This window comes from Pelobates fuscus, chromosome 12 (assembly GCF_036172605.1).
Source record: "Pelobates fuscus isolate aPelFus1 chromosome 12, aPelFus1.pri, whole genome shotgun sequence".
NCBI classification, from domain to species: Eukaryota; Metazoa; Chordata; class Amphibia; order Anura; family Pelobatidae; genus Pelobates; species Pelobates fuscus.
The window spans coordinates 23,818,271-23,845,005 of NC_086328.1; the positions used below are offsets into that span (position 1 = coordinate 23,818,271).

Here is a 26,735-nt window from a genome sequence, read left to right on the forward strand (position 1 = left end):
GGCGTCCGCCATTTTGTGAGTTTCTCTGGGTGTTGCCTCGGGACCCCAAGTTAAGGTAGATGTGAAGAAAAGAGACCTCATCCGACCTTTTCTTTTATTTCTGTGCATTTTGTTTCCTTTTTCTGCCTATAGTGGATTATTCGTTCGGCAGTTTGCAACTACCGAACCCCGACCTCCCTCCTGGCTTGTTGTGATCTAAAGCACCGGCAATTAAGTGTTCCCTGGGTGGCCGCTGTTCGTATAGCCGAACGCCACGAGGAAAAGAAAACGGCGGCCATCTTGTTCGCACGAGGCGAGTCAGCGGGACTTGGTCGTTGAGTGTCTGGAACTAAAATCGGACACTCGACCGTACGAAGTACCGCTGAGAACTACCGAACGCCCGCTTCTCCTACTTGCCGAACACTCAGAAGAGCGGCATTCGGTAGTTATGTTCGTATGGACCAGGGGAACAATCGCTCCTATGAGCCAGGAGGGTATCTTCAGTATTTTGACCGCTTTCGCCTTTTTCTCCAATTGGCCGACCACACACACTGAATTCGTGGAACTGTTTTGGGCAGGAGCCTTGTGTGTGTGGTCGGTTAAAACAAGACTTCCACACTTTTTGAGAACCCCTGAACCGATCTGGGTGAAATTTGGATATGTTTACCTCCCAGATCGGGGCTATCAGGGGATATGTATTTTGTGGGGATACCTTGTGGGGAAAGGGGTGTTCCAACGTTTGGGTAAAATGTGTGCCCTCTGCCGGGAGATAATTGATTTACTCCTTAACTTATCTCACTATCTCCCAGGCAGAGGGAGGGCGTGTATTAAGAAAATACTGTACAGTGATTGGTGATATGTTTGTTTGTTTTGGGAGGTCCTCTTGCATGAGGATCCCCCATAAAAGCCAGCCTGTTTCAATAAAGTTTTAGTTCTGTTACACCCTTCATGAAGTCTTGGCTCATGTTTGGGGAATATTCTATCTACTGGGAAGGATTGTCTGGAAGCTGTATTCATCTCTACCCCCTGCTGGAGCTATAATCACTTGTACTCAGCAGCTGGGAAAGGAACAAGAGACCGCAGCACCATCACCCCTGCAGGTCTTAACAACTGGTGGCAGCGGTGGGATTGAATGGAACGCAGAGAGACAACTGGTGAATGGCCCAGCAGTACGAGAAACTAAAAAAGACGACGCTACAAGATCTACTGGAAGCCCGAGGCCAGGTGGCAAGCAACAAGAGAAAAGCTACCCTCATAGCAGAACTGATGGAGGGCGACCAAACCAGCAGCAGAGCGGACGTCAGCCGAGAGGAAGCGGAATTCCAACAGAAGGTGATGTGGAGGCTAAATTTATATGGGCCGAACCCCCCACCTGAGGCGATAACGCAAATCCTGGCACAAGTGAACGCAGAACGCAGTGCCCTACAGGCCAGCTTGAACCAGGCAGACAGCGCGTCCCTAACAGGATCTATAAATGGAGGGCAGCGGAGAAAAATTAACTATGCTGCATTTAAAAGCTTTGCGGACGGAGAAACAGACATTGACGCATATCTACAGGATTTTGAACGTCAATGCGCTTTGGAGGGTCTGGAATCGGAGCAGTGGGCATCGATCTTAAGCAGCAAGCTCACAGGCCGAGAAGCAGAGGCCTACAGAACAGTTCCTGACACAGCCATACATGACTATGCCAAGGTAAAGGAAATTCTGCTAGCTAGATATGCCGTGACCCCAGAGACTTACAGAAAGAAATTTCGGGCATTACGGAAAGGGGGCCGAGACTCCTACACTGAGTGGGCTTTTAGGCTGTATCGAGCGGCCCAAAACTGGATACAAGGCTGCCTGGCCACCACATTGGAAGAGGTACTACAACTCTTCTTACTTGAACATTTTTTTGAGCACACCCCAACAGACACCAGGGATTGGGTCAGAGACCGAAAGCCGGCTACCATCGAAGCCGCAGCCAAGCTGGCGGATGAGCATCATGAGGGCCGAAAGGGGGAAGCTAGTGGGAACCGTCCTCTGGTAAGGTCCAGTTCTCCACCACCAGGACCTGTGACCAATCCCAGACCACCCACAGTGGCCCCCACAACCCAGCCTGGTTTTGCCCAGAGACCTCCACCGGTATGTCACCAGTGCAATCAGCCCGGGCACTACAAAATCCATTGCCCCCAGCGGAGCCAAACCAGCTGGGAACGGCCCCCACAAACCCCGAGGGCTGCCGCTCACCACTATCAGCACACCCCTGTGGAAGAGCCATCACCCGACTCAGAACAGTGGTCCGTGCTGCATGAGGTAGACCTAGCCCAAACCGAAATCGACAACCGGGTCCACCACAGACAGTTGGTCACCATAGACGGTAAAGAAGCAGAGGCGCTCCGAGACACGGGCGCCACACCGTAGCTGCCAAGGCCCGCACCCACAGGACTGTAGCAGTACGAGTGGCCGGGGGTGCCATCCACAAGATACCCACCGCCCGGGTACAGCTAAATTGGGGCAATGGCGCAAAGCCGATGGAAGTAGGCATTATGGCGGGACTACCAGCGGAAGTTTTGTTGGGGAATGACTTGGGGTGCCTGACTTCACAGCTGGTGCAATCCGAACCTGCTGGAGCCTGCGCAGTGACTACTAGGGCGCAATCCCGCCGAGCTGGACCGACACACTCCGAGGAACCACAGGTAGGAACTGAAAACCCCGTAGCCGCCCCTAACCCTATCCCCTTCTGGGGTACCCCCCAAGACTTTGGCCAAACCCAACAAACAGACCCCACCTTAGCCGGTTACAGGAAGGCAGTAGGGACACCCAGGGAAGGTAATACCCACGAGGGATTCCAATGGGATAAAGGGTTGCTGTACAGGGTTACCGGGGGAGTGGGGAGAGGGGCAGCGCAAGTTATAAAAAGGCAACTGGTAGTACCCCGGAAATACAGGGCAGAACTTCTAAGGCTCAGCCATGATATCCCGCTAGCCGGACATCTGGGTATCAAGAAAACTAAGGACCGCCTTACCCAGACGTTCTTCTGGCCAGGGGTATCCACCGATGTGCAGTCCTACTGTAGAACATGTGATACCTGTCAAAGAATAGGGAAAAGGGGGGATCACCCTAGGGCCAAGTTAAGACCCCTACCCATAATTGACAAGCCATTCTACCGGGTGGCAGTGGACCTGGTGGGGCCTCTCAGCAAACCCAGCTCCTCAGGGAAGCGCTACATACTCACGGTAGTGGACTATGCCACCAGATACCCTGAGGCGGTGGCGCTCTCCAACATTGAGGCGGAGACGGTTGCAGAGGCTCTGGTTAAGATCTTTTCCAGAGTAGGGTTTCCCCAGGAAATACTTTCCGACCAAGGGACCCAGTTCACGGCAACTGTAACTCAACAGTTGTGGCAGAGCTGCGGGGTCAAGCCCTTATTTAGCTCCCCCTATCACCCCCAGACGAATGGACTCTGTGAACGGTTTAACGGCACGCATAAACAAATGCTCACAGCGTTCACGGAGTCCTACGGTCAATGGGAGAAGTTTCTACCTCACCTCCTGTTTGCCTACCGGGAAGTGCCTCAGGCGTCCACTGGGTTCTCCCCCTTCGAACTCCTCTACGGGAGAAAAGTTCGGGGACCCCTGGACCTCATACGGGAGCACTGGGAGGGCAACACAGGAGAGGAGGGAGTCCCAGTCCTGCCATACGTGCTGGAGTTTCGGGACCGCCTGCAGGCCCTAACCGAGTCAGTTCGGGAGAACTTGCGGGCGGCCCAGAAGCGACAGAAACAATGGTATGACCAAGGGGCGAGAGATAGGAACCTGGAAATAGGGCAAAAGGTACTAGCTCTCAGACCGTCCAAAGAGGACAAGCTCCAGGCAGCCTGGCAGGGGCTATTTAAAATAGTAGAGAAAATTAGCGACACCACTTATATCGTGGCCAAATGTTCAGATGAAAGGGTACGACGAGCCTTTCATGTGAACATGTTGAAACCCTATCACGGACGATCTGAAGATGTGGCTGCCATATGCTCCCCATCCACGGATGATAGTGAGGGACTCCCCTTACCGGACCTACTAGCAGCTAACCCCGGGACGGTAGAACAAGTCGGGTTAGGAGACAAGCTAGACCCCCCCAGCAGGCAGACACTAAGCACCTGCTGCAGGAATACGGTGGGCTATTCTCCTCTCTACCCGGATACACCTCCGCGGCAGTACACCGGGTAGAGACCCAGGGGGAAAACCCCTTGAGACAGCAGCCCTATCGTATACCGGCAGCAGTACGCACGAGCATGTGGAAGGAACTCCAAGAAATGCTCAAACTAGGGGTTATTGAGGCTTCCCAAAGTCCCTGGACGTCTCCGGTAGTGCTAGTACCGAAGCGAGACGGCACGACTCGCTTCTGTATTGACTACCGGAAACTGAACGACAGGACAATCACGGATGCCTACCCTATGCCACGGGTCGACGAATTGCTCGATCGCATGGCCAGTGGACACTTCCTGACTACCCTAGATCTGTGTAAAGGCTATTGGCAAATTCCGCTAGACCCGGCTGCCATCCCTAAGTCAGCATTCGTCACCCCATTCGGGCTATACCAATTTAAGGTTATGCCGTTTGGGATGAAGAATGCCCCGGCTACATTTCAAAGGATGGCGGACCGACTTCTGGAAGGAATGCAGGACTTCGCATGTGCCTACTTGGATGACATCGCCATCTACAGCGGCACATGGGAAGCTCACCTGGGACACTTGTCTTTGGTGTTTAACAAGTTACAGGAAGCCGGCCTTACCCTGAAACCCGAGAAGTGCCATGTGGGCATGGCAGAAGTCCAGTACTAAGGGCATCGGGTAGGGTCGTGTAAGCAGCGGCCCGAGCCCGACAAAATAGAGGCCATAGCAAATTGGCCCCAACCCCGCACTAAGACCCAGGTATTAGCTTTCTTAGGCACAGCAGGGTACTACCGCAAGTTTGTCCCCGAGTATAGCACTCTAGCCAAGCCCCTCACCGATCTAACCAAAAAAGCCCTACCCAAGCAGGTATCGTGGTCCCCGGAGTGTGCAGCAGCGTTCCAAAGCCTTAAGGCAGCTCTGAGCAAAGCTCCAGTATTGGCGGCCCCAGACCCTAAGAAGACATTTCTCGTTCACACAGATGCCTCCATGTTTGGGCTGGGAGCCGTGCTGAGCCAGGTGGGGGAAGATGGCATGGAACACCCGGTGGCATACCTCAGTCGGAAGTTACTACCTCGGGAGGTCAGCTATGCCACCGTGGAAAAAGAATGCTTGGCGTTGGTATGGGCCTTAAAGAAACTCCAACCGTACCTCTACGGCCGAGCTTTTACGTTACTGACTGATCACAACCCCCTCATTTGGCTCAACCGAGTCTCTGGAGACAATCCCCGGTTGCTACGCTGGAGTTTAGCGTTGCAACCATACAATTTTACACTACAGTACCGTCCGGGCAAACAGAACGGTAATGCTGATGGACTTTCCCGTCAGACGGACTTGGACTCTTAATGATACCACCCGGACATCCCCTAGCCAACCCGGCAGGGTCTAGGCGGGTATGCCGACCCATGGAACTAAGGGGGAGTAATGTGAAGAAAAGAGACCTCATCCGACCTTTTCTTTTATTTCTGTGCATTTTGTTTCCTTTTTCTGCCTATAGTGGATTATTCGTTCGGCAGTTTGCAACTACCGAACCCCGACCTCCCTCCTGGCTTGTTGTGATCTAAAGCACCGGCAATTAAGTGTTCCCTGGGTGGCCGCTGTTCGTATAGCCGAACGCCACGAGGAAAAGAAAACGGCGGCCATCTTGTTCGCACGAGGCGAGTCAGCGGGACTTGGTCGTCGAGTGTCTGGAACTAAAATCGGACACTCGACCGTACGAAGTACCGCTGAGAACTACCGAACGCCCGCTTCTCCTACTTGCCGAACACCCAGAAGAGCGGCATTCGGTAGTTATGTTCGTATGGACCAGGGGAACAATCGCTCCTATGAGCCAGGAGGGTATCTTCGGTATTTTGACCGCTTTCGCCTTTTTCTCCAATTGGCCGACCACACACACTGAATTCGTGGAACTGTTTTGGGCAGGAGCCTTGTGTGTGGTCGGTAAAACAAGACTTCCACACTTTTTGAGAACCCCTGAACCGATCTGGGTGAAATTTGGATATGTTTACCTCCCAGATCGGGGCTATCAGGGGATATGTATTTTGTGGGGATACCTTGTGGGGAAAGGGGTGTTCCAACGTTTGGGTAAAATGTGTGCCCTCTGCCGGGAGATAATTGATTTACTCCTTAACTTATCTCACTATCTCCCAGGCAGAGGGAGGGCGTGTATTAAGAAAATACTGTACAGTGATTGGTGATATGTTTGTTTGTTTTGGGAGGTCCTCTTGTATGAGGATCCCCCATAAAAGCCAGCCTGTTTCAATAAAGTTTTAGTTCTGTTACACCCTTCATGAAGTCTTGGCTCATGTTTGGGGAAGGAATATTCTATCTACTGGGAAGGATTGTCTGGAAGCTGTATTCATCTCTACCCCCTGCTGGAGCTATAATCACTTGTACTCAGCAGCTGGGAAAGGAACAAGAGACCGCAGCACCTTCACCCCTGCAGGTCTTAACAGTAGAGTTCTCACTATTTTGCTCGGGGAACGTGTGCTGGTAGACCGGGATATCCCCCGCCGGTCCAGAGGGGGGGTAACGCGGGCCCAGATTCAGAGTTGCTTCTTGGCTCGGCGTCAGGAGAGCGGCTGCCTTTCCCGCGTCTACCGAGCTTGTAGGCCTCAGAGACATGTTGGGTATACAGTGCTTGAATTGTCGCATATACGGTATCTTCTTGTTCCCTTCCATGTCATCAGTGGCGTGTTGGCCTTTTAGCATAGGAAATTCACCATTTAGTGAGCGTTAAAACGCTTTTTTCTCATAATTCAGCAGGAGCTGTGGAGGCCAGCGTTCCTCTCTGCTCCGTGGTCAGGCCACGCCCCCATTCATAGGGGTTTTAATCTGCATTCTCATCATTTTCAAGAGAGAGTGATTTTGACAGAGCTCCCTGTACCCCGACTGGGTACCTCCGCCAAGCATGCTTCATAGCTATCACTGGGACACTAGTAGAGCTTCAGCCCATAGCCGCCTCAGCTTGGCTGGGATCATTTTATAGATTCCTGCCCTGGAACAGGGTCCTGAGTACAGCTCCAAGTGACTGCAGGAGAGCATATAGCTGTATAGCTGGTCCCCCAAACACTAGTCTAAACTTAGTGAAGGGTGAAAATGAACTGCTTTATTCAGGCAAGGCACACAGCATTTTGCATGATAATCCTCTTTAGAGAGAAACTGTCATTCTCTAAAAAAATACACCATTAAATAAAACTTTGAAAATCACCTGTAATTTGTGTTGAACATTTTATTTTATCAGGTTATACTCAGTTTTCTATTAAATATATGAAACATTTAGCAATTGACATCACAATCCAGTTCTGTCTAATATGTATTGAGAAAATTTGATAGCTACAGATACATCAGCCAATAAAAATAAACCTAAGGAGACAGCATTTTCAATGAATAAAGAAATGGTAGATAAGAGGGCATGATGTAAAATCAGGAGGTTGTAGATACTTGGGTTATAGTTGAAGCTCTCCACTTTTCTTAGCGCAGATATTTGGTGTCTTTAATGCCGTTTTGAAAAGGATGTACATTTGAAACGTTCTTGTCTGTGTTCTTTATCCATTCTTCAGGCTTTAATGTATCAGGATCCCTCCAGGTGGGGATTAACGTTACAAACCTACGTACAATTAACAATGCTGGATATGCACACCAGGTCATCGGTAAGTTTTAACATGATAAGTTGTATTCTCATAGGAAATACCGAGGGGGATCAACAGGGTAGCCTGCGGTATTCTAGTAGAGAAGATCCGTGGAACACAATAGAGAAAAAAAAATCCGAAAAGTAAGAAAACCATTAAATTACCATAATTGATAAACAATGTATGTAGAGATGCCAGATTGTTATAACACCCAGCGGCCAAATACTTGTGAGATGCATTTTAAACATATTTAGATTTTTGGAAACCAGTTCTTAACATGGGGATGTCCCTCTGATGGGCTAACATTTATACAGGACAGTTAGCCATTTCATCTTACTGGATCTCAAATTTCTGGTTGGTTGCCCAGTTGTCTACGTGGTGGGATGCGTAAGGACCACCAGCTGTGTATTAGGGAAACAGTTAAGCCAGATGTAACTGTCACAGTAGTGGGAGGGGAGTTGGTGGGGGGGGGGGGGGTCTAATTACAGGAGGCAAGGTGTTTTTTTTTATTTAATTATGGATGGGATTCAATTGAGGCATAAAGTATCCATTTTAAATAAGAAACTATCACAATATAGGTCAAATTACTACAAGAATATTGATATTATGTAAACGTTATCTTGCCTCTTTACTAAGGATTATTAAGGGAACAGTTTATATACAGTTGAGTTTATTAAATAGAGAACACTAACTTTATCCTGTGAAACTGGGGGAAAACATTTTTGACAGCAAAAACAAAATTTGTGATGCAATGGCCGCTCTATCAAGAAAATGGTTGCATTGTCACATGACAGTTACAGTTCACTGCAGACTGATTATATCAAATTAGTATTACTGATTCATGTAAGAAAGTCAAAGAGACACAGAATGCTTCAATAATTTACTTTTATGCTTATTGAATAGGTTATGGAGCAAGGAGGGCCCCTGCCACTGTGACTGTGCTCACAACCGCTTATAACTACAGCCAGTTACAAAAAACAAATAGGACTCTGCCTAGGATTCAGTAGCTTCACACTAAAACATTATAAAAATTCACATTTTCATAAATAGTTGAAATACTTTTGCTCTAGCATTCACTGGCAGACAATTTTTGTGCATTTAATTAAACTATAGGTAACAAGTAAACTTTTGACACTGGCAGCCATTTTGAATGCCTAAAACTATAGCAATGTATTTTGAAAGTGATCGGCCCCATGCATAAATTAATTTATACACCTGCATTTTTTTTTCAGACCTGCCCTGTTAAAATGATGGAACGATCCATTTACAGTGCCAAATATATATTTGTGGAAAATCTGTATCGTAGGTACAGTATTACTTTTCTATATATATTTCTATATGTTGTGGGACCTTTTAAAGCAAAACTGTCAATGTGCAAGGTTTTATTTTTTTTCCCCCCTTGTTTTTATATTTTGAAATTCACTTTATATATTTTTTTTTATTATACATATGATAATGCAGGCGATATTTTATTTCTTATGGGGAGCGTAAATTCTGTCAATCTTTGGCAATGGGCGGAGCTTAAAGTTCTCTTTCAGTTGCTTCGCTGATTTACCCACAATCCTTCAGTGAACAGAATCCCACAGAAGGCAAGCGGCAGACCTCAAATAAACAAAATGGCGGTGCCCCGATATTGAGGCGCAAGGAAGAAAAAAATCATAAATATAAATAAAGGATAAAAGTAGTAATGAGTGAGGGTATAATAATTAAGATACAAAGGGTTTAACATTTAAAAATTACAGATCTAGAAATTGGTATCCTATATTTTATATATAGATGGATAAATCTCCCAGTGGTCACAATTTCAAGTTGTACACTACTAGCCAGGCATAAAATGTGCTTGTCACCTCGTATCCCACATAGAGCTGTGTTCTAAGCATAGTTATCTCCTATAATATTACACTGCGGGCTGCTGGGAGCTGTGTTTAGAACTTGCTGTGGTCTATTGAATGGCCCCTGAGTTAGCAGAGCTCCTGCCAGCCCTTAATGGGAAGATTTGTTTTGAGTAAAGGGAGACTGGCAGACATGACTTGGAGAGAGGAACCGATACGATTGCTGTCTCCTATGGAGTAGGAGCCTTGTATGATATGAAGTGGCTTACTGGCAGGGGTCGTGGCATGGCGTGGGTTACTGGCAAGGATGGTAGGACGCAGTGGAATAATGGCAGGGATTGTGGTACGGGGTGGGTTACTGGCAGGGTTCAAGGTATGGGGTGGGTTACTGGCAGGGTCAAGGTATAGGGTGGGTTATTGTCAAGGATGGTAGGACTGAGTGGATTAATGGAAGGGATTGTGGTATGGGGTGGGTTACTGGCAGGGGTCGTGGCATAGCGTGGGTTACTGGCAAGGATGGTAGGAAACAGTGGAATAATGGCAGGGATTGTGGTATGGGGTGGGTTACTGGCAGGGTTCAAGGTATGGGGTGAGTTACTGGCAGGGTTCAAGGTATGGGGTGGGTTACTGGCAGGGTTCAAGGTATGGGGTGGGTTACTGGCAGGGTTCAAGGTATGGGGTGAGTTACTGGCAGGGTTCAAGGTATGGGGTGAGTTACTGGCAGGGTTCAAGGTATGGGGTGAGTTACTGGCAGGGTTCAAGGTATGGGGGGACTCGGCTTTGGCATACAAAGTGGAGAGGCATTCTCTTCTGTGTTCTGAATGGAGAGACTCTTGTACATGTGGCGTGTGCCACAGAGACTCTTAAAATAGTGACTTTCTTAAGTTTTGGTTTAAATATTTAATAAAAATGAATTTAAAACCAGTTATACACAACTTGAGGATATTATACAGACATTATTTTACAGCAGCTTGTTTTTACTATCACTTCAGCTTCTGTATTTCAGATTCTGTGAGTTTAACCACCAGGGGTCACCGGTGTAGCACAGAGAATATCCACAACTAGTCTATATAGTATTAAACGAACTAGGTACTGCTTCCATTTTAGCCAGGAGAAAATTTCTGGCAAATCTGCTTATAGAACGATACAATTACCTGAAGTCTTCTGGTCTGTGGATCATAAGTTCTAAAGCTCAGTGTAGTGTTTATGGTCCAAAAATTCTCTAAGTACTGTCCCTTGTTTCACATTCTTTTTTTTTTGCCAAATTGTTTTGGATACATTTGCCAAAACCCATCTCCCAGGCACTCATAGACTGCTCCCTCTTAATTACGCCTAATTCCACATTACCAGTATAAATTCTGTGCAACATGGATGGCAATGACTGGCTGACAGTGCTGGCGACAAGGTTCGCCCACTGCGCTCAGCCTAACACTGCTGTCCATATTTAAGAGAATTTATATTTGTAATGTAGAAGTGTACATACCACATCATTTAGTGGGCTGGATACCGGGCTGTCTGTAAGCTTGTGTTTTTCTGATACTGCTCTAAAACAGTTTAAAGGACCACTATAGGCACCCAGACCACTTCAGCTTAATGAAGTAGTCTGGGTGCCAGGTCCCTCTAGGTTTAACCCTGCAGCTGTAAACATAGCAGTTTCAGAGAAACTGCTATGTTTACTTTAGGGTTAATCCAGCCTCTAATGGCTGTCTCATTGACAGCCGCTAGAGGCGCTTCCGCGCTTCTCACTGTGATTTTCACAGTGAGAAGACGCCCGCGTTCATAGGAGAGAGCCCGGCAGGGGGGGGGGGAGACCCAGAGGGTGAGGGGGTCCCAAGTATGTTTTCCTGGCACTATAGTGGTCCTTTAAGAAAAAAAAAATGGGATGATATTACTAGTTTCTTTGCATCATAACTGTTACTTTGATCTGTCGTGGTTTTGGTGCTCAGTGTGCCTATTTAAGAAGGTGGATACAGTGTGCGAGGATGTTTAGATAACAACATAATTTGGGGAGGTGGAGTAAAGCAGATTGTGTCCCAACCACTATGGCAGTGGTTTTTGCTGTTTTATCACAAGGCTAATTGAATGGAAGACAAAATGTTTTCAAATGATTTTGTATTTGTACAATGTATTGGTTAAAAGCTATTGTTAACCTATATTTAGAATAGGTGTGGGTTGATCTTTACCTATGGCACATTCCATCTTCTCTAAAAGCACATTGTGTGTGCAAACACCCTGTGGCAAATTAAAGGGCATCCATCCCTTCCCTTGAATTTACCATATTGAATAAAACAATGAAAATCACTTACGAGCCCTGTTAAAGGGACACTATAGGCACCCAGACCACTTCAACTCATTGAAGTGGTCTGGGTGCATAGTCCCAGATCCCTTATAACCCTGCAATGAAATAATTGCAGTTTTTAATAAACTGCAATAATTACCTTTTGAGGGTTAACAGCAACTCTAGACAGCCACTAGAGGGACGTCCGGGTCGCTATGCATGAGGACATTCAGCGTCATCTGAAACCCCATAGTAAGTCCTAATGCGAGCACTGCCATTTATTTAGCCTTTAAAAAAAATAAAATATATATATTTTGAGCTCCGCATCTTTAGAATAACATTTTCTATTTTTTTTTATGAGATATAACTTTGTAAGGACCAATGCACTCATCAATTTGGTCTGTCGTGTCTCTATGACAACATTTTATAGCCTGCTATCAGGACCCCTCTCCGCTCAGCACTCCCCTCATGCTCCCATTCTGTGTGCCTCCTCTCTCCCTGCAAGGTGCCAGACGGGTGTGGGCTTGATTGCACCTCTCGGCGCTAGATGTTCCTCTGGTGGTTGAAATCTGTCCCTCCAGACTCATCACTCATTTGGTCAGGCGCATCTTAAAGTGGAAGTGGGTGTTACTGCCAGGAATGTGTACCAGTGATGCAGGCATGATGCGCATGGAACCCCCTTTATCCTATAAATAGCTTGCTCTCACTGTTCAGTAATACTGTGCTCCTTGTTCCATCAAGTTGTACCCTGTTTTGCTCCTAATCTCCTATATGGTCTGCCTGACATCTGACCTTTGGCATGACCGCTGTTTGTGAACCTGTACGTCCTGCCCTGACCTTTTGCTATCCTGACCATGTCTCTACCTCATCCGTATCTGGATACCAAACCCTAACACCTACGTACTCAGCACTGACAACTATGTATTGCCTTGTTTCCACTAAATGAATAGAACCTTCCAGTTACGTACAAGATTTTTAAAGGGAGGCCTCTTATACGAGTTAACCCAAAGCTCACAGTATGTGATTCCTGTCCGCACTGGTTTAATTTGTTTAGATAATGTGGAAGTGAAACTTTCACATTGTGACTGCGGCAGGAGACAGACCAGACTTAAGGTACCGGGGCAGCCCCGGTTTTTATAAAATTAATTACACAATTGGACAAAATGTACCCCTAGTGAGTATTCTATGGCTTGCAGTGGGTAGCAATTTTAAGGGCTGGCTAGTAGCATTTTTTTATTTTTATTTTAAGCCTTGCCATGAATTGTTCAATGGATTTTGCTCCCAGTGTGCAGTGAATGACCTCTCCATTAATGTGCTTTGTGTATTTTGTAGTGGGAAGATGCCTGAAGTGGATTATGCAGTTTTAACAGAGTGGTTTAAGTGGATTACAAAGAACATTGACCTCTCGGTTGACCTAATAGGTATAATTCAGATGAACATTTCCTGTTTTATTAGTGACTATCACTTTATCTTTGTGGGTGATTTTATTTTATTTTTTTCTTCAAATATTATTACACAATTCACAAATGCACAGTTTGGCTGTTCTTGCCAAAAATGAAAAAAAAAATGAAAAAACCCTGTGAGAAGTGCTAAATGAACCCACAGTGATTCTTTATCAGTTCCGAAATGTTTGCTAATTTCCTGTGTTGGTTCGTCTTTGTACAAGTAGTTCTATATTGAAATGCAGATGCATCCGGAAACACCTAACATAAGAAAAACCATAAAATCTGATGGAATTTGATTACATTGAAGAGCCACTTTAGGCTGCACAACAGAGCTGCTACAGTGCGCCGTAGTGGTTGTGGTGCCAGGAATCCGGGGGGACCATTTGATGGTAACGATTGCGAACATTTCTACACTTACTTTATTTAGTTACTTCCCACCTGAGTTGGTCTGATAAAGTGGAAAGTCAAACCTCAGCATTATCATACAGGCGCATACCAGGATGAAACCTTATTAATTGGCCACCTGGTATGATATTGTGGAAGTATTACCTTGCACTTCAGCAGGTCAGGGTGAGTGTCAAATAGTTCCTAAATGGTTTAATAGATTCTTGGAAGCTGATGCCCCTGGAACTCCAAGCACTATAACCACTGCAGTGTACTGTTGCGGTTCTGATTTCTAGATTGTTCGATTAACCCTTGGAATATTGTTAAGGAAGTTTAAATATGATGAAGATGCCTTTGTATTGGCTTAGAAATAACTGATGCTAGTAAACAGAGAAACTTTACTACAGCCGAGTCTTATAATACACCAGTCCATTGTAAGGGAAGTTACAGTGGACAATAAAGTTTTTATTTTATTTATTTTTTTGTGTATGTCGGTCAATCTGCATAGACTTTGAATATAGAAAATAATCCAGGCACTCCAACGAATTCCAGTAGAGGCAATTTTTATGGGAACAAGGAACCAGAAAGCAACGTTTCGACCCCTTTGGGCCTTTTTCAATCTGCATAGAACACAAGTAGTGGCCTGATATACACTGCATAGAGGAGGGGCACTGACCTCCGCTCATTGAAATGTGTATGTTTATATTGTATTTATATATTATCTAAGAGCTAGGAGGAGGGATCTGCCATGAATTCAATGGGAGTTTTTATATTTGAGGCCAGAACAGCCAAAATGTAAACAAGTTTCCAAGTCAACTGTATTTGGTCCATGTGTTTTGACCATTTGAAGCTCACTTTGTATTCCTGACAATTCACACTTAACCCCTTAAGGACCAAACTTCTGGAATAAAAGGGAATCATGACGTGTCACACACGTCATGTGTCCTTAAGGGGTTAAAGGGACACTCATTTGCCCAAATACAAAAGAAATAACAATCAGTGTCTAGTAGATATACCCAAATGAAAACTTACATGCATTTTTTTATTGGGTATATATCTAAAATCAGCTTGCAAAACATGCAGTTCTCTTGTCTGCCGCCTTTGCAACCCCATCCAGACGTTCTGTGTTTGTCCAATCACAGACTTACCAATGCAGCTCAATGAGACGTCTTTGTAAGTCAGGTGCTCTGGGCAATTGCTGCCTCTCGAGGTCAGCTGTATTGAGCTAATGAAACCAGGAAGTAACATTACCTGTTGTCTGCTTCCAAGCCAAGGAAGTAACATTACCTGTTGTCTGTTTCTAAGCCAAGGAAATCCACTCTTCACACATAAAGCTTTTCAGCGAGCTAAAGTTGCTTAGGGGTCTGGAGTGACCCTTTAAGTGAATAACCCTTCGTATCATTTAACCTACTGGGCTATGGCCATTAGAACTTTGAAAGCTAACTTTTATTGATATATACAACAGATCATGGCATAACGTTTTTCCTTTAGATATACACCAGGCCCATGTCCGTACAATATTCTGATTTATTCTTCTCCCACTTAACCCAGGACAGTAAGATTCTCCCATCTGAGCGCAAAATCGGTGGTTTCAGAACTTCCTTAACCAAACGGTCACTTGCCTTTGAATAAAAAATTCTTAAAGGAACATGCTGCACTAAATTGCTTTGTTCTGAATTTATAAATATGGTGAAAGTCGATTTTAATTTCTTTTTATAAAGAATGTGTTTCTTTATCTATCTAAATTGGGCAGACTAGATGGTCCGAATGGTTCTTATCTGCCGTCACATTCTATGTGATCAATAATACTTAGTGTATGTCACAAACAACATAGAAACATTACACTTTTTTCAATATGAGTTAAAATTGCTGTTTTTTCCTTTTTTTTTTGTTTTTTTGTTCTTGTTGTAAAACAAATTCGTGAAGCTCAAAACATGACTTTCCAGCAATCCTTTTTACAGCAAGCACTATTTTATTGTGACTCCTCAGTGGCGATATTCTGACCTTCTGGCTGTTTTTTCATTTTTTTTCCCCATTAAGGCTTGTAAAGAGGAGTGCTGAATCTTTCTGGTTGGTTTTTCTTGCTGAATTGTTGTTTTTTAGGTGAGACTAGAGGGTCCTTTTGAATCCTTTTAAAGAAAGCAAACTGATGTTAATGTTTGAAAATGTTGACAACTGGAAAAGGGGGGAATCTGAAAACATACTGTCTATCTGATAAAATTGCTGATCTTATGTTCTGCTACCCATCTACAATGAAGAGATCTTGAAACAAGTGCTAATAAGTCATCTTCCCTACAGTTTATCTCAGGACATCTCCTGAAACCTGTTATGAGAGGTTGAAGAAGAGGTGTAGAGAAGAAGAAAAGGTTGTACCGCTGGTAAGATGTTCTTTTAAGGAATGATACAGGTGTAAAATGTACACGATGGATCTCAATATGTGTGGATGGCAAACTACATATCCGTTAAAGGAAAAAAAAATTGTAACAAGGTTATTCATTAAAAAAAAAAAAAAAAACTATATTAAAAAAGTCCTTCTTAAGTATCTGTCCCTAGCCCCCTTATGTCTCTTCCATGCCTGTATTTTTAGTTTATCAGCAAGAATAGAAGATAGTATTTTAATATCTATTAATGATATAGGTCTATAGTTGACGATATAATCTAAATATTTATCTGCTTTTGGGATGGGAACAATGTTCGCTCTCAGCAGCTCTCCAGGACAGTCTCCTGTTTCCATTATATAGTTGAAAAATATTAGTTAGTTCCTCTTTTAATTGATCTTTCATTAACTTGTAGAATTTGTTTGTAAATCTGTCTGGGCCTGGTGCAGTCTTTGTTTTAAGTTTATCTATAGATTTAGTAACTTCTAGTTCTGTTATGGGCTGATTTTATCAGTCTTAATTGGTCAGGTAGAAGTTTTGTCATGGACAGATTTTCGAAGAATTTCTCGATCTCTTTTTCTTTGCCAAATGTTTTTCCTGGTAAGCCATTTAGATTGTGATACAATCTTTCAAATGCTAGACCTATTTTTTTTCTGGGGCCATTAAGTAGGTATCCTTATTTTTTATTTTATATATTACTTTTTTATGTTTATCTTTTTTCAGTTTATTAGACCTAATTGTTTCTGGTGTATTGCCTTTTAGGTACCATTTAGCTTGTAGTGCTTCTAGTTGTTTAGATGCTTTGTTCATTAATTCGTTTTTTATCTGCTTTTCTATTTTTACAATCTTACTTGCTATTTGTATGGAGGTGGTAGAACTTTTTTATTTTCAATGGCTGCCATTTTTATCAAATGACCTTACTCCACTTTTATTTACGCACCAGACCATGATGTCCGGCGTACCTCTGTTTTTTTATTTAAAGAGATTTGTTATTTTTTTTTAATTTCTTCCACATTATTTTTTTATGTGATAGAAAATCTTTAATGCGCCACTCTTTATGAAAATTCTCAAAGTTATCTTTGTATTTCAACATGATAGGGCTATGGTCTGACCATGCTATATCGTGTATCTCTATTTCTTAACAAGGTGTAACATGGTGACGTTTCCCAAGACAAAGTCTATTCTGGAATATGAGTTGAATGTTTTCGAATCGCATGTGTAGTCTAGATCGGCAGGGTGAAATGTTCTCCATACATCTCTTATTATTATGATTGTTCAGTAAGTTTTTCAGTTTGGTATCGTCTATTTTCCTTTTTTTTTTTTTTATATAGTTCTGGCTCTTTCTGTCCTTTAGTGGATCAACTACACAATTGAAGTCTCCCATAATTAATACCAACCCTTGTTTGATCTGCTCTATTTTTTTTATGCACTTTTGATATGAAGTTTATTGTAGCTTTATTTGGTGCGTAAATATTGGCTAATGTGAATAGCTTATTATTTATTTCATAAATTAAAATAATATATCGGCCTTCTGGATCTAGCTCTTGATGTTTAATGATTAAGGAAACATTTTTTGCAAAGATAAATGCAACGCCTCTTTTAAAAAAAAAAATTAAAAAAAATCTATCCTTCTTTGCTTTCTTGGAAGCCACCAATCTTATTTAGTGGCATCATATAAAAGAATGGCAGCCATTTTCCCATAGCTGAATTTTTTTAGAAAATGAGGCACCAAAACACCACTTCGACCCATACAGTAATATGTGTAGATAAAAGAATGGACTGATGATAGACACAACCATAAATATTGTTTATAACATTTATTGCTTAATGACATATATAGTTTCAAATTAATTATCCATCCTACTAAGGCACAGCATGGCTATACCTGAGCTGTTTGTGCCTTGATATTCCACTATTGTTCCCTGTATATACAAGTGATAGTACAATTGGCTAGTCTACTTCCATGTCTTCAACTGATGATTCCTGAAAGCTGGGAAGGTTGATGCCTATTGAGCCTTGAATGTTGGGAGGGTTGATGCCCATTGAGCCTTGAATGTTGGGAGGGTTGATGCCCATTGAGCCTTGAATGCTGGGATAGTTGATGCCCATTGGTTGAACTGGTGGGATTTGAGCACTTTGTGTGTATTCTGCCAACTTTTTATCTAATTCTTCTAATGTAATTCTAGGAACAATGTACTCTGTTTCTGCACCCCGTTTTCTTTTGTTGTTCAAACCTTCTCCTTCCTCAGCTGTGTGACCTTCAGATAAAATGACAATTATTTATACAGTTTCAACATATTCCCGCAGCTCTGTACAAAAGGTAAAACAAGACAAACAATTCTAACAAAACACGTTTGGCTTACGGGAAAAGTATTTGAAGAGGACATTGCCCGGATGAGCTTACCTTCCCAGCATCTTTTGCGTTTTCCACCTCGAATCACTGGCCTTTCATTTGCCCTAGTTTTGTTAGGCTCCCCTTGGCTTCTGTTACTTTCTTGCCAGTGATCAAGCTTGGTGTTGTCCTCGCTTAATTGTTGGGGTCTTCCAAGCTGCGTGCCATCTTTGGGCAACAGGTAAAACAAGACAAACAATTCTATCAAAACATGTTTAGCATACAGCAAAAGTATCTGAAGAGGGCTCTGCCCAGATGATCTTACCTTCCCAACATCGTTTGCGCTTTCCACCTCGAATCACTGGCCTTTCGTTTGCCTTAGTTTTACTTCCTTGCCAGTGATTAAGCTTGGTGTTGTCTCCTCTAAAATGTTGTGATCTTTCAAACTGACATTCATCTTTGGGTATCTTCCTGGTATGGTGAAAACTGTGCATATTTCTTCCTCCAACATGTCTTTCCCACTTGGCCTGGTGATTTAGGGGATAGTTTTGCCTCGGTAATCTATCCATTTTATCCTGGGCATACCGCCTTTTTTCCATTTGCTGGTCAAATCTGTTGTTTTTAGCGATGTGCTGATGGATCTGGCGCAAAGAATTACGGAAATTGACCATTGCCCGTGGTTGGTCTTTTACTCCAAAATTAAAGCTCCTGTTTGGGGGAAGCTTCCTCCTCTTGCACTCCATCTCAAAGTTAGAAATGGGCTATAAAGCCCTATTAATTTTGGTGCACCTGCTGTGCAGTTATATATGAATATATATTTTGTCTCTTACTCCAATTTTCAACTCAATAATATTGTGTGCTACCTGCTGCAGTGGTATACAACACTAATGTGAGGTATATGCTGCCTTTCACCACAGTAATAAATTCACTGATGTCTTACTTATGAGATCACACTTGCTATATGCAATTTTACATTTTTTTTTTTTTTTTAAATACAAATCTTTATATAAAGTTCAAGAACAAACATTAGGAAGCAGCATTCTTCAGTAATAAAGGAGCAAAATAAATCTTTAAATCAAGTATTTTTGATTGCTATTAAAAGATTATATTGCTGTTTTGCTTAATTCTATATTGCTCTGTTACCTGTTTAATGGTAAAAAAAATACTTGGAGATTTCTTATTGCGAATTAATGATTAAAGGACAACGGTTGCCTCAAAACCATTTTTAATATAGTAATCTAATGATCTTTTTACCATGTTTTGTTTGGAAAGGAACATGATTTTTTTTTTTTTTAAGTGGCGTATATGTAAAATTATTACGAAAACTCATCCCTACCTTTAGTAAATGACAGGATCCTTTAGCCAAATACATGTACCTTTGGTAGGACACTGTATGAAAGCCGACATTTATTCTCTATGGTCTTCCCTGTTTCACTCCCTGCATCACTGATTTGGGTATTTGTATAATTATGGATAATTAAAAAAAATAATAATAAACCCAATGCATCTTAAGAGAAGCTCCCAAAACACAGACGTGATTTCTTTTGGCTTAAAAAAATAATATATATATATATATATATATATATATCTTAATGATTTGTAAGTGGTGATCTGCTACAAATAAGTGTTTTGAGAAATGCACTGTGATTATTTCGGTGCAGACTTGCAAAGGTTTTTCACCACAGTAAATATATTGTCAGTAAATTCAATGTAAATATAAATAATCTGTGCCAAAATAGCCAAACTGAAACCTAGCTGACGAAGAATTTTTCAGTTTGGGCTATTTGGGCCTTATTTGTGAAATTTAGTTTGTAAACCTGTAAGGAAACAAATGGATGTCTGATTATATAGTTAATCGACTAGAAAGAACAAGCCAGTAGCAATTTGTGGGGAGGAACTTAAATTATGCCTGGCCGTAAACATATTAGACATGAATAAAGTGAATACTGGGTATGGAATTCCAACTCATGTCTGGTTCCTGTGCCTGATATTAAGGTCACGACAATGAGGGGCCCCAGTAATGTGCCCACTCTTGTTACATTTTACACCTTTCATGCCATCATTGGTCAGTTTATCAGGTAGTGATTCTTTCATGTCAATTACAGACCACCCCCCCCCCCCCCAACAGTCCTGATTGTGGACTTTCACCCCCTAGAGCCTGCCCACTTGCCCTCATCTTATACCTCCAAATTTTTGGTGGACTGCATTTAGACTCTTTCATGCATCCTTCTGTATGTGACATTTGTGCCCTCTGCTACAGGGTGACGTGTCGGAAAACTGCTAACAACATTTCCACCGCTATGTATAATTTAGTCTTATTCGTCCTCTAGTCCCAACCACAAATGAGAAGTCTGTTAGCCTGGCATTGGGGGGAGGGGTTTTCAGGCCTGTTTACACTTACCTGTCCCGTAGGTGAGCATGCTGCGTGAGCACACTTATATATCCCACCTCTCTTCCAATTATTTCTTCTGAACAAACTCTTCTCTTAGATCAGCCCTCTATTATAGGCTTACCACCCATACCTGTTTTAGCACACTGCCCCATTATGCCCCCCCCCTCCCTCCAACCACAAATCTAATTAAATATCTATATGACAACATTCTTCAAACAGAGTAAGTGATGAGAACCGCACTCAGTCCCAACGGCCAAGGGTGCTCCAGAGCAGGACCAGCAATCCCAGTACAATAATCCAAGAAGAAAAAACTCACAGGCATTCCAACTTCAAGCCGCAGGCAGATTTATTATGACAGAATGCAACGCAACGTTTCGACCGGAAAGGTCTTTTTCAAGCTTGAAAAAGACCTTTCCGGTCGAAACGTTGCGTTGCATTCTGTCATAATAAATCTGCCTGCGGCTTGAAGTTGGAGTGCCTGTGAGTTTTTTCCTTTTAACATTCTTCAAACAAACACAATAAAGTACATTTGTTTGTGTCTCGTACCATTAGGGTATATATATGATTGTGAGGTTTATTACAGTGTCACTCTAAGACCTATAACCACTACAGCCCCCTCTAGTGTTTATGATGGTAGGAGTACCCTGCCCACTCCCTGGCACTGGGCAGGCTCTAAGGGTCCTCCATGGCTAGTGACGCGCATCCAGCTCTTATTTAGGGCTGCCTGTTTGAGGTGGAATTACACCTCTGGCAGCAAAAGGGTTAAACTCTGTATGTTTGTACACACAGGTACCAAGCAACATGACCACTTCAGTGATTTGAAGTGTTCGCGGTGCCCCTTTAATTATTGAGTTGTGATATATTCCGCAATTCTTTTCACCTAAATTGTGCCCCTGGTTGTCAGTTCATTGGATGTGACTGTATACTAAATACCTCCCTTGTTATATTTTCATTTGTTTTTAGGAATATTTGAATGCAATCCATAATCTCTATGAAGAATGGCTGATCAAAGAAACCTTGTTTTCAGTCCCAGCACCTGTACTGGTACGTTTTTTTTTTTGTCAATCTTTCTTTTATTGAGGCATGTGGTTATGGTGGTACAGAATAAAGAGAGGGAGACTTGCAGAGATTATACAGGTCAGGGATATCATAACAAAATACAAAATCTCCTAGAGTTATCAGCCTCATTTTATATTATACAATCAAGCTTAAAACATTAAGTTGTGGAAACAGGTGGACAGTAATATATGTCTTAGTCAGTAAGTTTAAATACATGCTAGGGATCCTAGGATCCGATTGGCAACAGGCTAGAGTATTATAGTCAGACATTCGGTGGTACATGGGTAGATAATATGATGGTCAGGCTATTTACGATTGTGAACAACTGAGGCTTGAGACGAGCAGTGTGGACGCGTGAACAGTATAAATATGCAAATATCTAATAATCCTGTGTAAGCTCACGTTGCTTATGGCGATATATGCAGGACTCGTGGCGAGCTCATTAGGAAGGTATGTATAACATGCTAGGTTTACACCAAGTTAGTACTGAGGCTTAAGCCATATTATGAGGCCCAAGTCCAAGCCATGTTAAGTGATATAGTGGTAACCCTGTGTGAGTATCACTGGGTAAGCAAGAGTACACTACATACAATGACGTGAGGCTCATCGCTAATTCCAAGAATAAACTGTAAATGTAACAAGCTTGACTATGCAACGTTCAACTGCAGTTACCCAGATTCCATAATTTTAGTAATACACTGGCTTGGGTATATCATAGTTGCAAACTATGCTAGGTACAACACTTAAACTGTAGTTATCAGAGAGGAAAACATATTTGACACTTGTAAGGCATATTACATAACATTAGCTATATACCAGTCCGAGTGTGCTTAGGAAGATAAACACTCCAAAACCTTTGCTTGCTCGCAAAAGATGTATCTCCGTGTGGTTGTTGGATCAAGAGTCTATGCCGCGGCAGCATTAAATGTGCCCTCTGAGTGTAGATACGGCATGTCCTTAGTACAGCAGTCGGCCTCAGCCTATGCCCAGTGCAGGAGTTTGCCTCTTGCTGCTGGCTTTCGTCTCCGGGGGGACGCTGGCGCACGCTGGCGGGCTGTATAGGGCCACTGCTGTGCGGGTGCGGGAAGAGGTGATCCTCCAGCCCCAGGCTGGTGAGCAGGCCTGCATCACTGTGCCACAAACCCGGTGACTGCCAGAGTCCGAGTTTACTCCTCTTGTGGGAGAGCTGGGGGGTCTGGTGTTTTGCTGCCGCTTACGGCGCTGGGACCTCCGCCGCTGTGGAAGATGCTTCCGGGCTTTAGCCCTGGTGGCTTTCAGCCCAGGTGGGCTACGTGGAGTAGGGGTGTATGGCTGTGTGACCGCTGTGCCCGAGGACACCCTCCTCACTCCCTGTCGCGTGTGCCCCGACTCACCGGCGTGTGGCTTGGTTTGTGAGATGATCTGGGCTGTCTGCATGCGCTGATCCAGTCTCTCCCAGAACCGGAGAAAGATTTCCTCGAGGCGTTGCAGGATGTCTGTGGGATTACTTTGGCTGGGCATGTAGTGCTGAGGCCGGCTGCAAGTGTGTGGTGAGTCTACAGCCGCCATCTTGGACGTGCCACGAGGCAAGCGTGTTTAGTGCCTTGCTGTATGCTGGTGTTAGAGGTTCTCTACTGCGGTTCTGTATGGTCCAGGATAACCCCCACTGGACCGGGGCGGGGGGAGGAGGTGTGTGTGTGAGGATGCAGTCGCCGTATCTGTGCCTGGAGAGCGGCCGTCTCCTCGTGGCTCAGTTCCTGGTAGGCCGCAAGCCTCGGTGTGTCCGTTTGGCTGTGCCGGAGCTTGGGAGAGGCACCGATCGATGCAGCAGCCTCTCCTAGTTGCAGTCGTCGAGGGTTGCAGGCTGTCAGCCACGATTTACAGGTAGAAATCCCCGTTTTTTGTCCCCAGACGTGGGAGCTCTCGCCGGACACGTCTGGGCTGCTTGGTTGCTTAGCTCCGCCCCGGTACGTTTTTTTTGTCCTTATGGATATGTATGTATATATCTAGTTTTGCCACGCACAGCACGTAAGGGCACACTTTAATTGTAATCTCCAGCTGTGGAGCTTTTGGTTAAATCAGGATTCAGAATTGGTCCTCATGCCATTGTAATGTGTCACATCTGGTAGGAGCAGGCACATTATTTTCAGCAGGCCCAGGGAGTGCCCACAATGTGCTGTTTACTGTAGCAGCACTGTCTTTCCTAGTATTATGGGACACCCCCTAGCAGGGCCGCCATCGGGGCATGACAACCATAATGGTTGTCATGGGCCCGGCGGTCTTGGGTGGCCCGGACTACTTTGGCAGTCCGAGCCCCACATTCCTTATGTGCACATATATATAGCAATTTTCGCTATATATATGTGCACTGTGGGCCCCCCTACCTGTACATTGCAGAGGGGGGCCCAGCAGCACACTCTTCTTTCCAGCTGCTCTCTGTCCAACTTTCCTGCGGCCGCTAGAGCATTGCCACGGGTTACTGTGGCAACGCTCCGCACAGCACGCAGGCTGGTCTCGTGAGAGTTACAGACAGGAGCTGGAAAGGAAGACAGTGTGTGCTGCTGGGCCCCCCCCCCCCTCTGCAATGTACCGCAGCTTGCTCTCTCCATCATGCCACTGGACCACCAGGGAATGCGATCTCCCCCCTCCATGGCAAGGTAAGAACCAGGGAGGGGGGGGATACAATTAAAATATACACAAATAAAAATACTCACTTCCCTCCTATTTTACACACACACTGCATCCTTACAAGCACACACTCTGCACTACATTCACTAAACAAACTCTGCACTACACACACTAGATTCACTAAACACACTCTGCACTACACACGCACACACACTAGATTCACTAAACACACTCTGCACTACACACACTAGATTCACTAAACACACTCTGCACTACACACACACACACACACACACTACATTTACTAAACACACTCTGCACTACACACACACACACACACACACTACATTTACTAAACACACTCTGCACTACACACACACACACACACACTACATTCACCACAATCACACTACGTGCACTATACAGACTTTGCACTCACTACAAACACACTACATTCACGCAACACACTTTGCAATCACACTACATGCACTATACAGACTCTACATTTGCTATACACACTACATCCACTACAAAAACACACTCTGCATCTAATGCATGCATACAAACATTACACAAAACGTACAATCTGCTTCCACTATACACACGGCATCCATGACACACATACCACATCCACTACACACATTCTACATCCACTATACACACACACTTCATCCTTGAGGGCGGACTCGGGGCTGGGGCCCAAATCTTGAGCTGTGTCCGGGGCCCTAAAATTTCTGATGGCAGCCCTGCCCCCTAATATTATGTGTCCACCATCTAATAGTAGCTAATGTTAATTGTGAATATATATTGTTAAAATACTTGGTACAAAATATATGGATCCAATGTTTCCTGCTCTGTTTGTAAATGGGTTGTGTAAGCATTACCTTCCCCAATATTACTTTTTTTTTGCTGTCCCACAATACAATGCTGTTGGGTATGCCCAATCACCTACAAGATTATATTAGCTGCTTGCAGTTAAGAGATATATAAACAAACGTTTCATCCCAGTATTGATATCTTAATATGAATGTTTTGGGGGTGTAAACATGAACTGTCAACAGATGTTTGTGAGGCCTGAAACATAAAATTAAATGTAGAATTTCCAGAACGGCATACCTCCATCTTGGTTCCCCGTCTATCACTGTCATAAGTTATGTTCTTTTCTTTAATTGAACAAACATTGTGGAGGTGCAAAAAGGAAAGTTTGTCCTCTTTCAATGCAGTGTGTGCCTTGGCTGTGCCAGGTCTGGACCCGACTATTCTGTCAATTGCTAAATCTTAATAAACGTAAACAGAGCATCACATGAAAATGGTTACCATGGTTTAGAAGTCATAGGATATTTTCATTTTATTCAATGTTCAATTTCCAGAGACGTGTCTGTTTCACATAAAGTGCAGCACGTTTTTTTTTTTGTGGTTAATGACTCAATAAAAGGAGCAATTTATATTTATAATTCTAGCTTCATGTTTCATGGTGTAGGTGATAGACGCTGATAAGGACTTGGAGGAGATGATGCAGCACTATGAAGACAACCGTGGAAAGATACTGTCAATGTGAGACGGTATAATGTACAGGCTTAATGGAAGCTCACAACAAGTCATGGCTACTAGTAATGACAGAAAACTGATTGCCTTTTGCATTCCAGCTTCTTTATCCCAAAGTCTTCTCTTCCTCATCCAACTCTCCCTGGTGCTTACGGCAATGGAAATCTTAGAATATCGGCTGCATGGATGGCTCTTTATTATGGAACAACTTACTTGTGTTATTGATTAACACGGGCCACCGTCTATCTGGATGAAGACACATCTTAGAGGTTGTTCTGCACTTAATTTATTTGTAAATATTTTTTTTATTTCTTCAAAGTTAGTTACTAAACTCCAAATCGTAGCAAATTTAAATCCGTATGATATATATATATATATATATATATATATATATATATATGATATGTAGAAAGCCATTCAAAACTGAAAAAAAAAATCAACAAACAGCCTCTGTGTTGGTAGAGACTCTAGTACTGCGGTTTGTCTGCTAATAAATTCTGTTTAGTGGGATATTCTATAGCAGGTGTAGGCAACAGTCAGCTCTCTAGCTCTTGTGGACTACATCCCCCTGGTACTTTGTTAGCACTATGGGAGATGTAGTCCACGAGATCTGGAGTGGTAAAGGTTGCTTACCTCTGTTCTATAGCATCCTCTCTCACGGTAGCTCCGATCTCACTCTCCTCATTAGCTGGCACTAAATTCAAATCTTAATACAAAGTAACATTTCAAAG

At 43.6% G+C, this 26,735-nt stretch overlaps 1 protein-coding gene across 1 annotated transcript in view; it reads left to right on the forward strand.

Moving 5' to 3' along the window:
* Positions 1 to 26,311, forward strand: part of TK2 (thymidine kinase 2) — a 64,079-nt gene extending 37,768 nt beyond the window's left edge. The window contains exons 5-10 of the mRNA XM_063438443.1: positions 7,684 to 7,773; positions 8,985 to 9,058; positions 13,195 to 13,283; positions 15,990 to 16,069; positions 21,757 to 21,837; positions 25,940 to 26,311. Of these exons, the coding sequence (XP_063294513.1) occupies positions 7,684 to 7,773; positions 8,985 to 9,058; positions 13,195 to 13,283; positions 15,990 to 16,069; positions 21,757 to 21,837; positions 25,940 to 26,017 (492 nt within the window). The 3' untranslated portion in view covers positions 26,018 to 26,311. The remainder of the gene's footprint in view (positions 1 to 7,683; positions 7,774 to 8,984; positions 9,059 to 13,194; positions 13,284 to 15,989; positions 16,070 to 21,756; positions 21,838 to 25,939) is intronic.
* Positions 26,312 to 26,735: the final 424 nt, after the last annotated feature.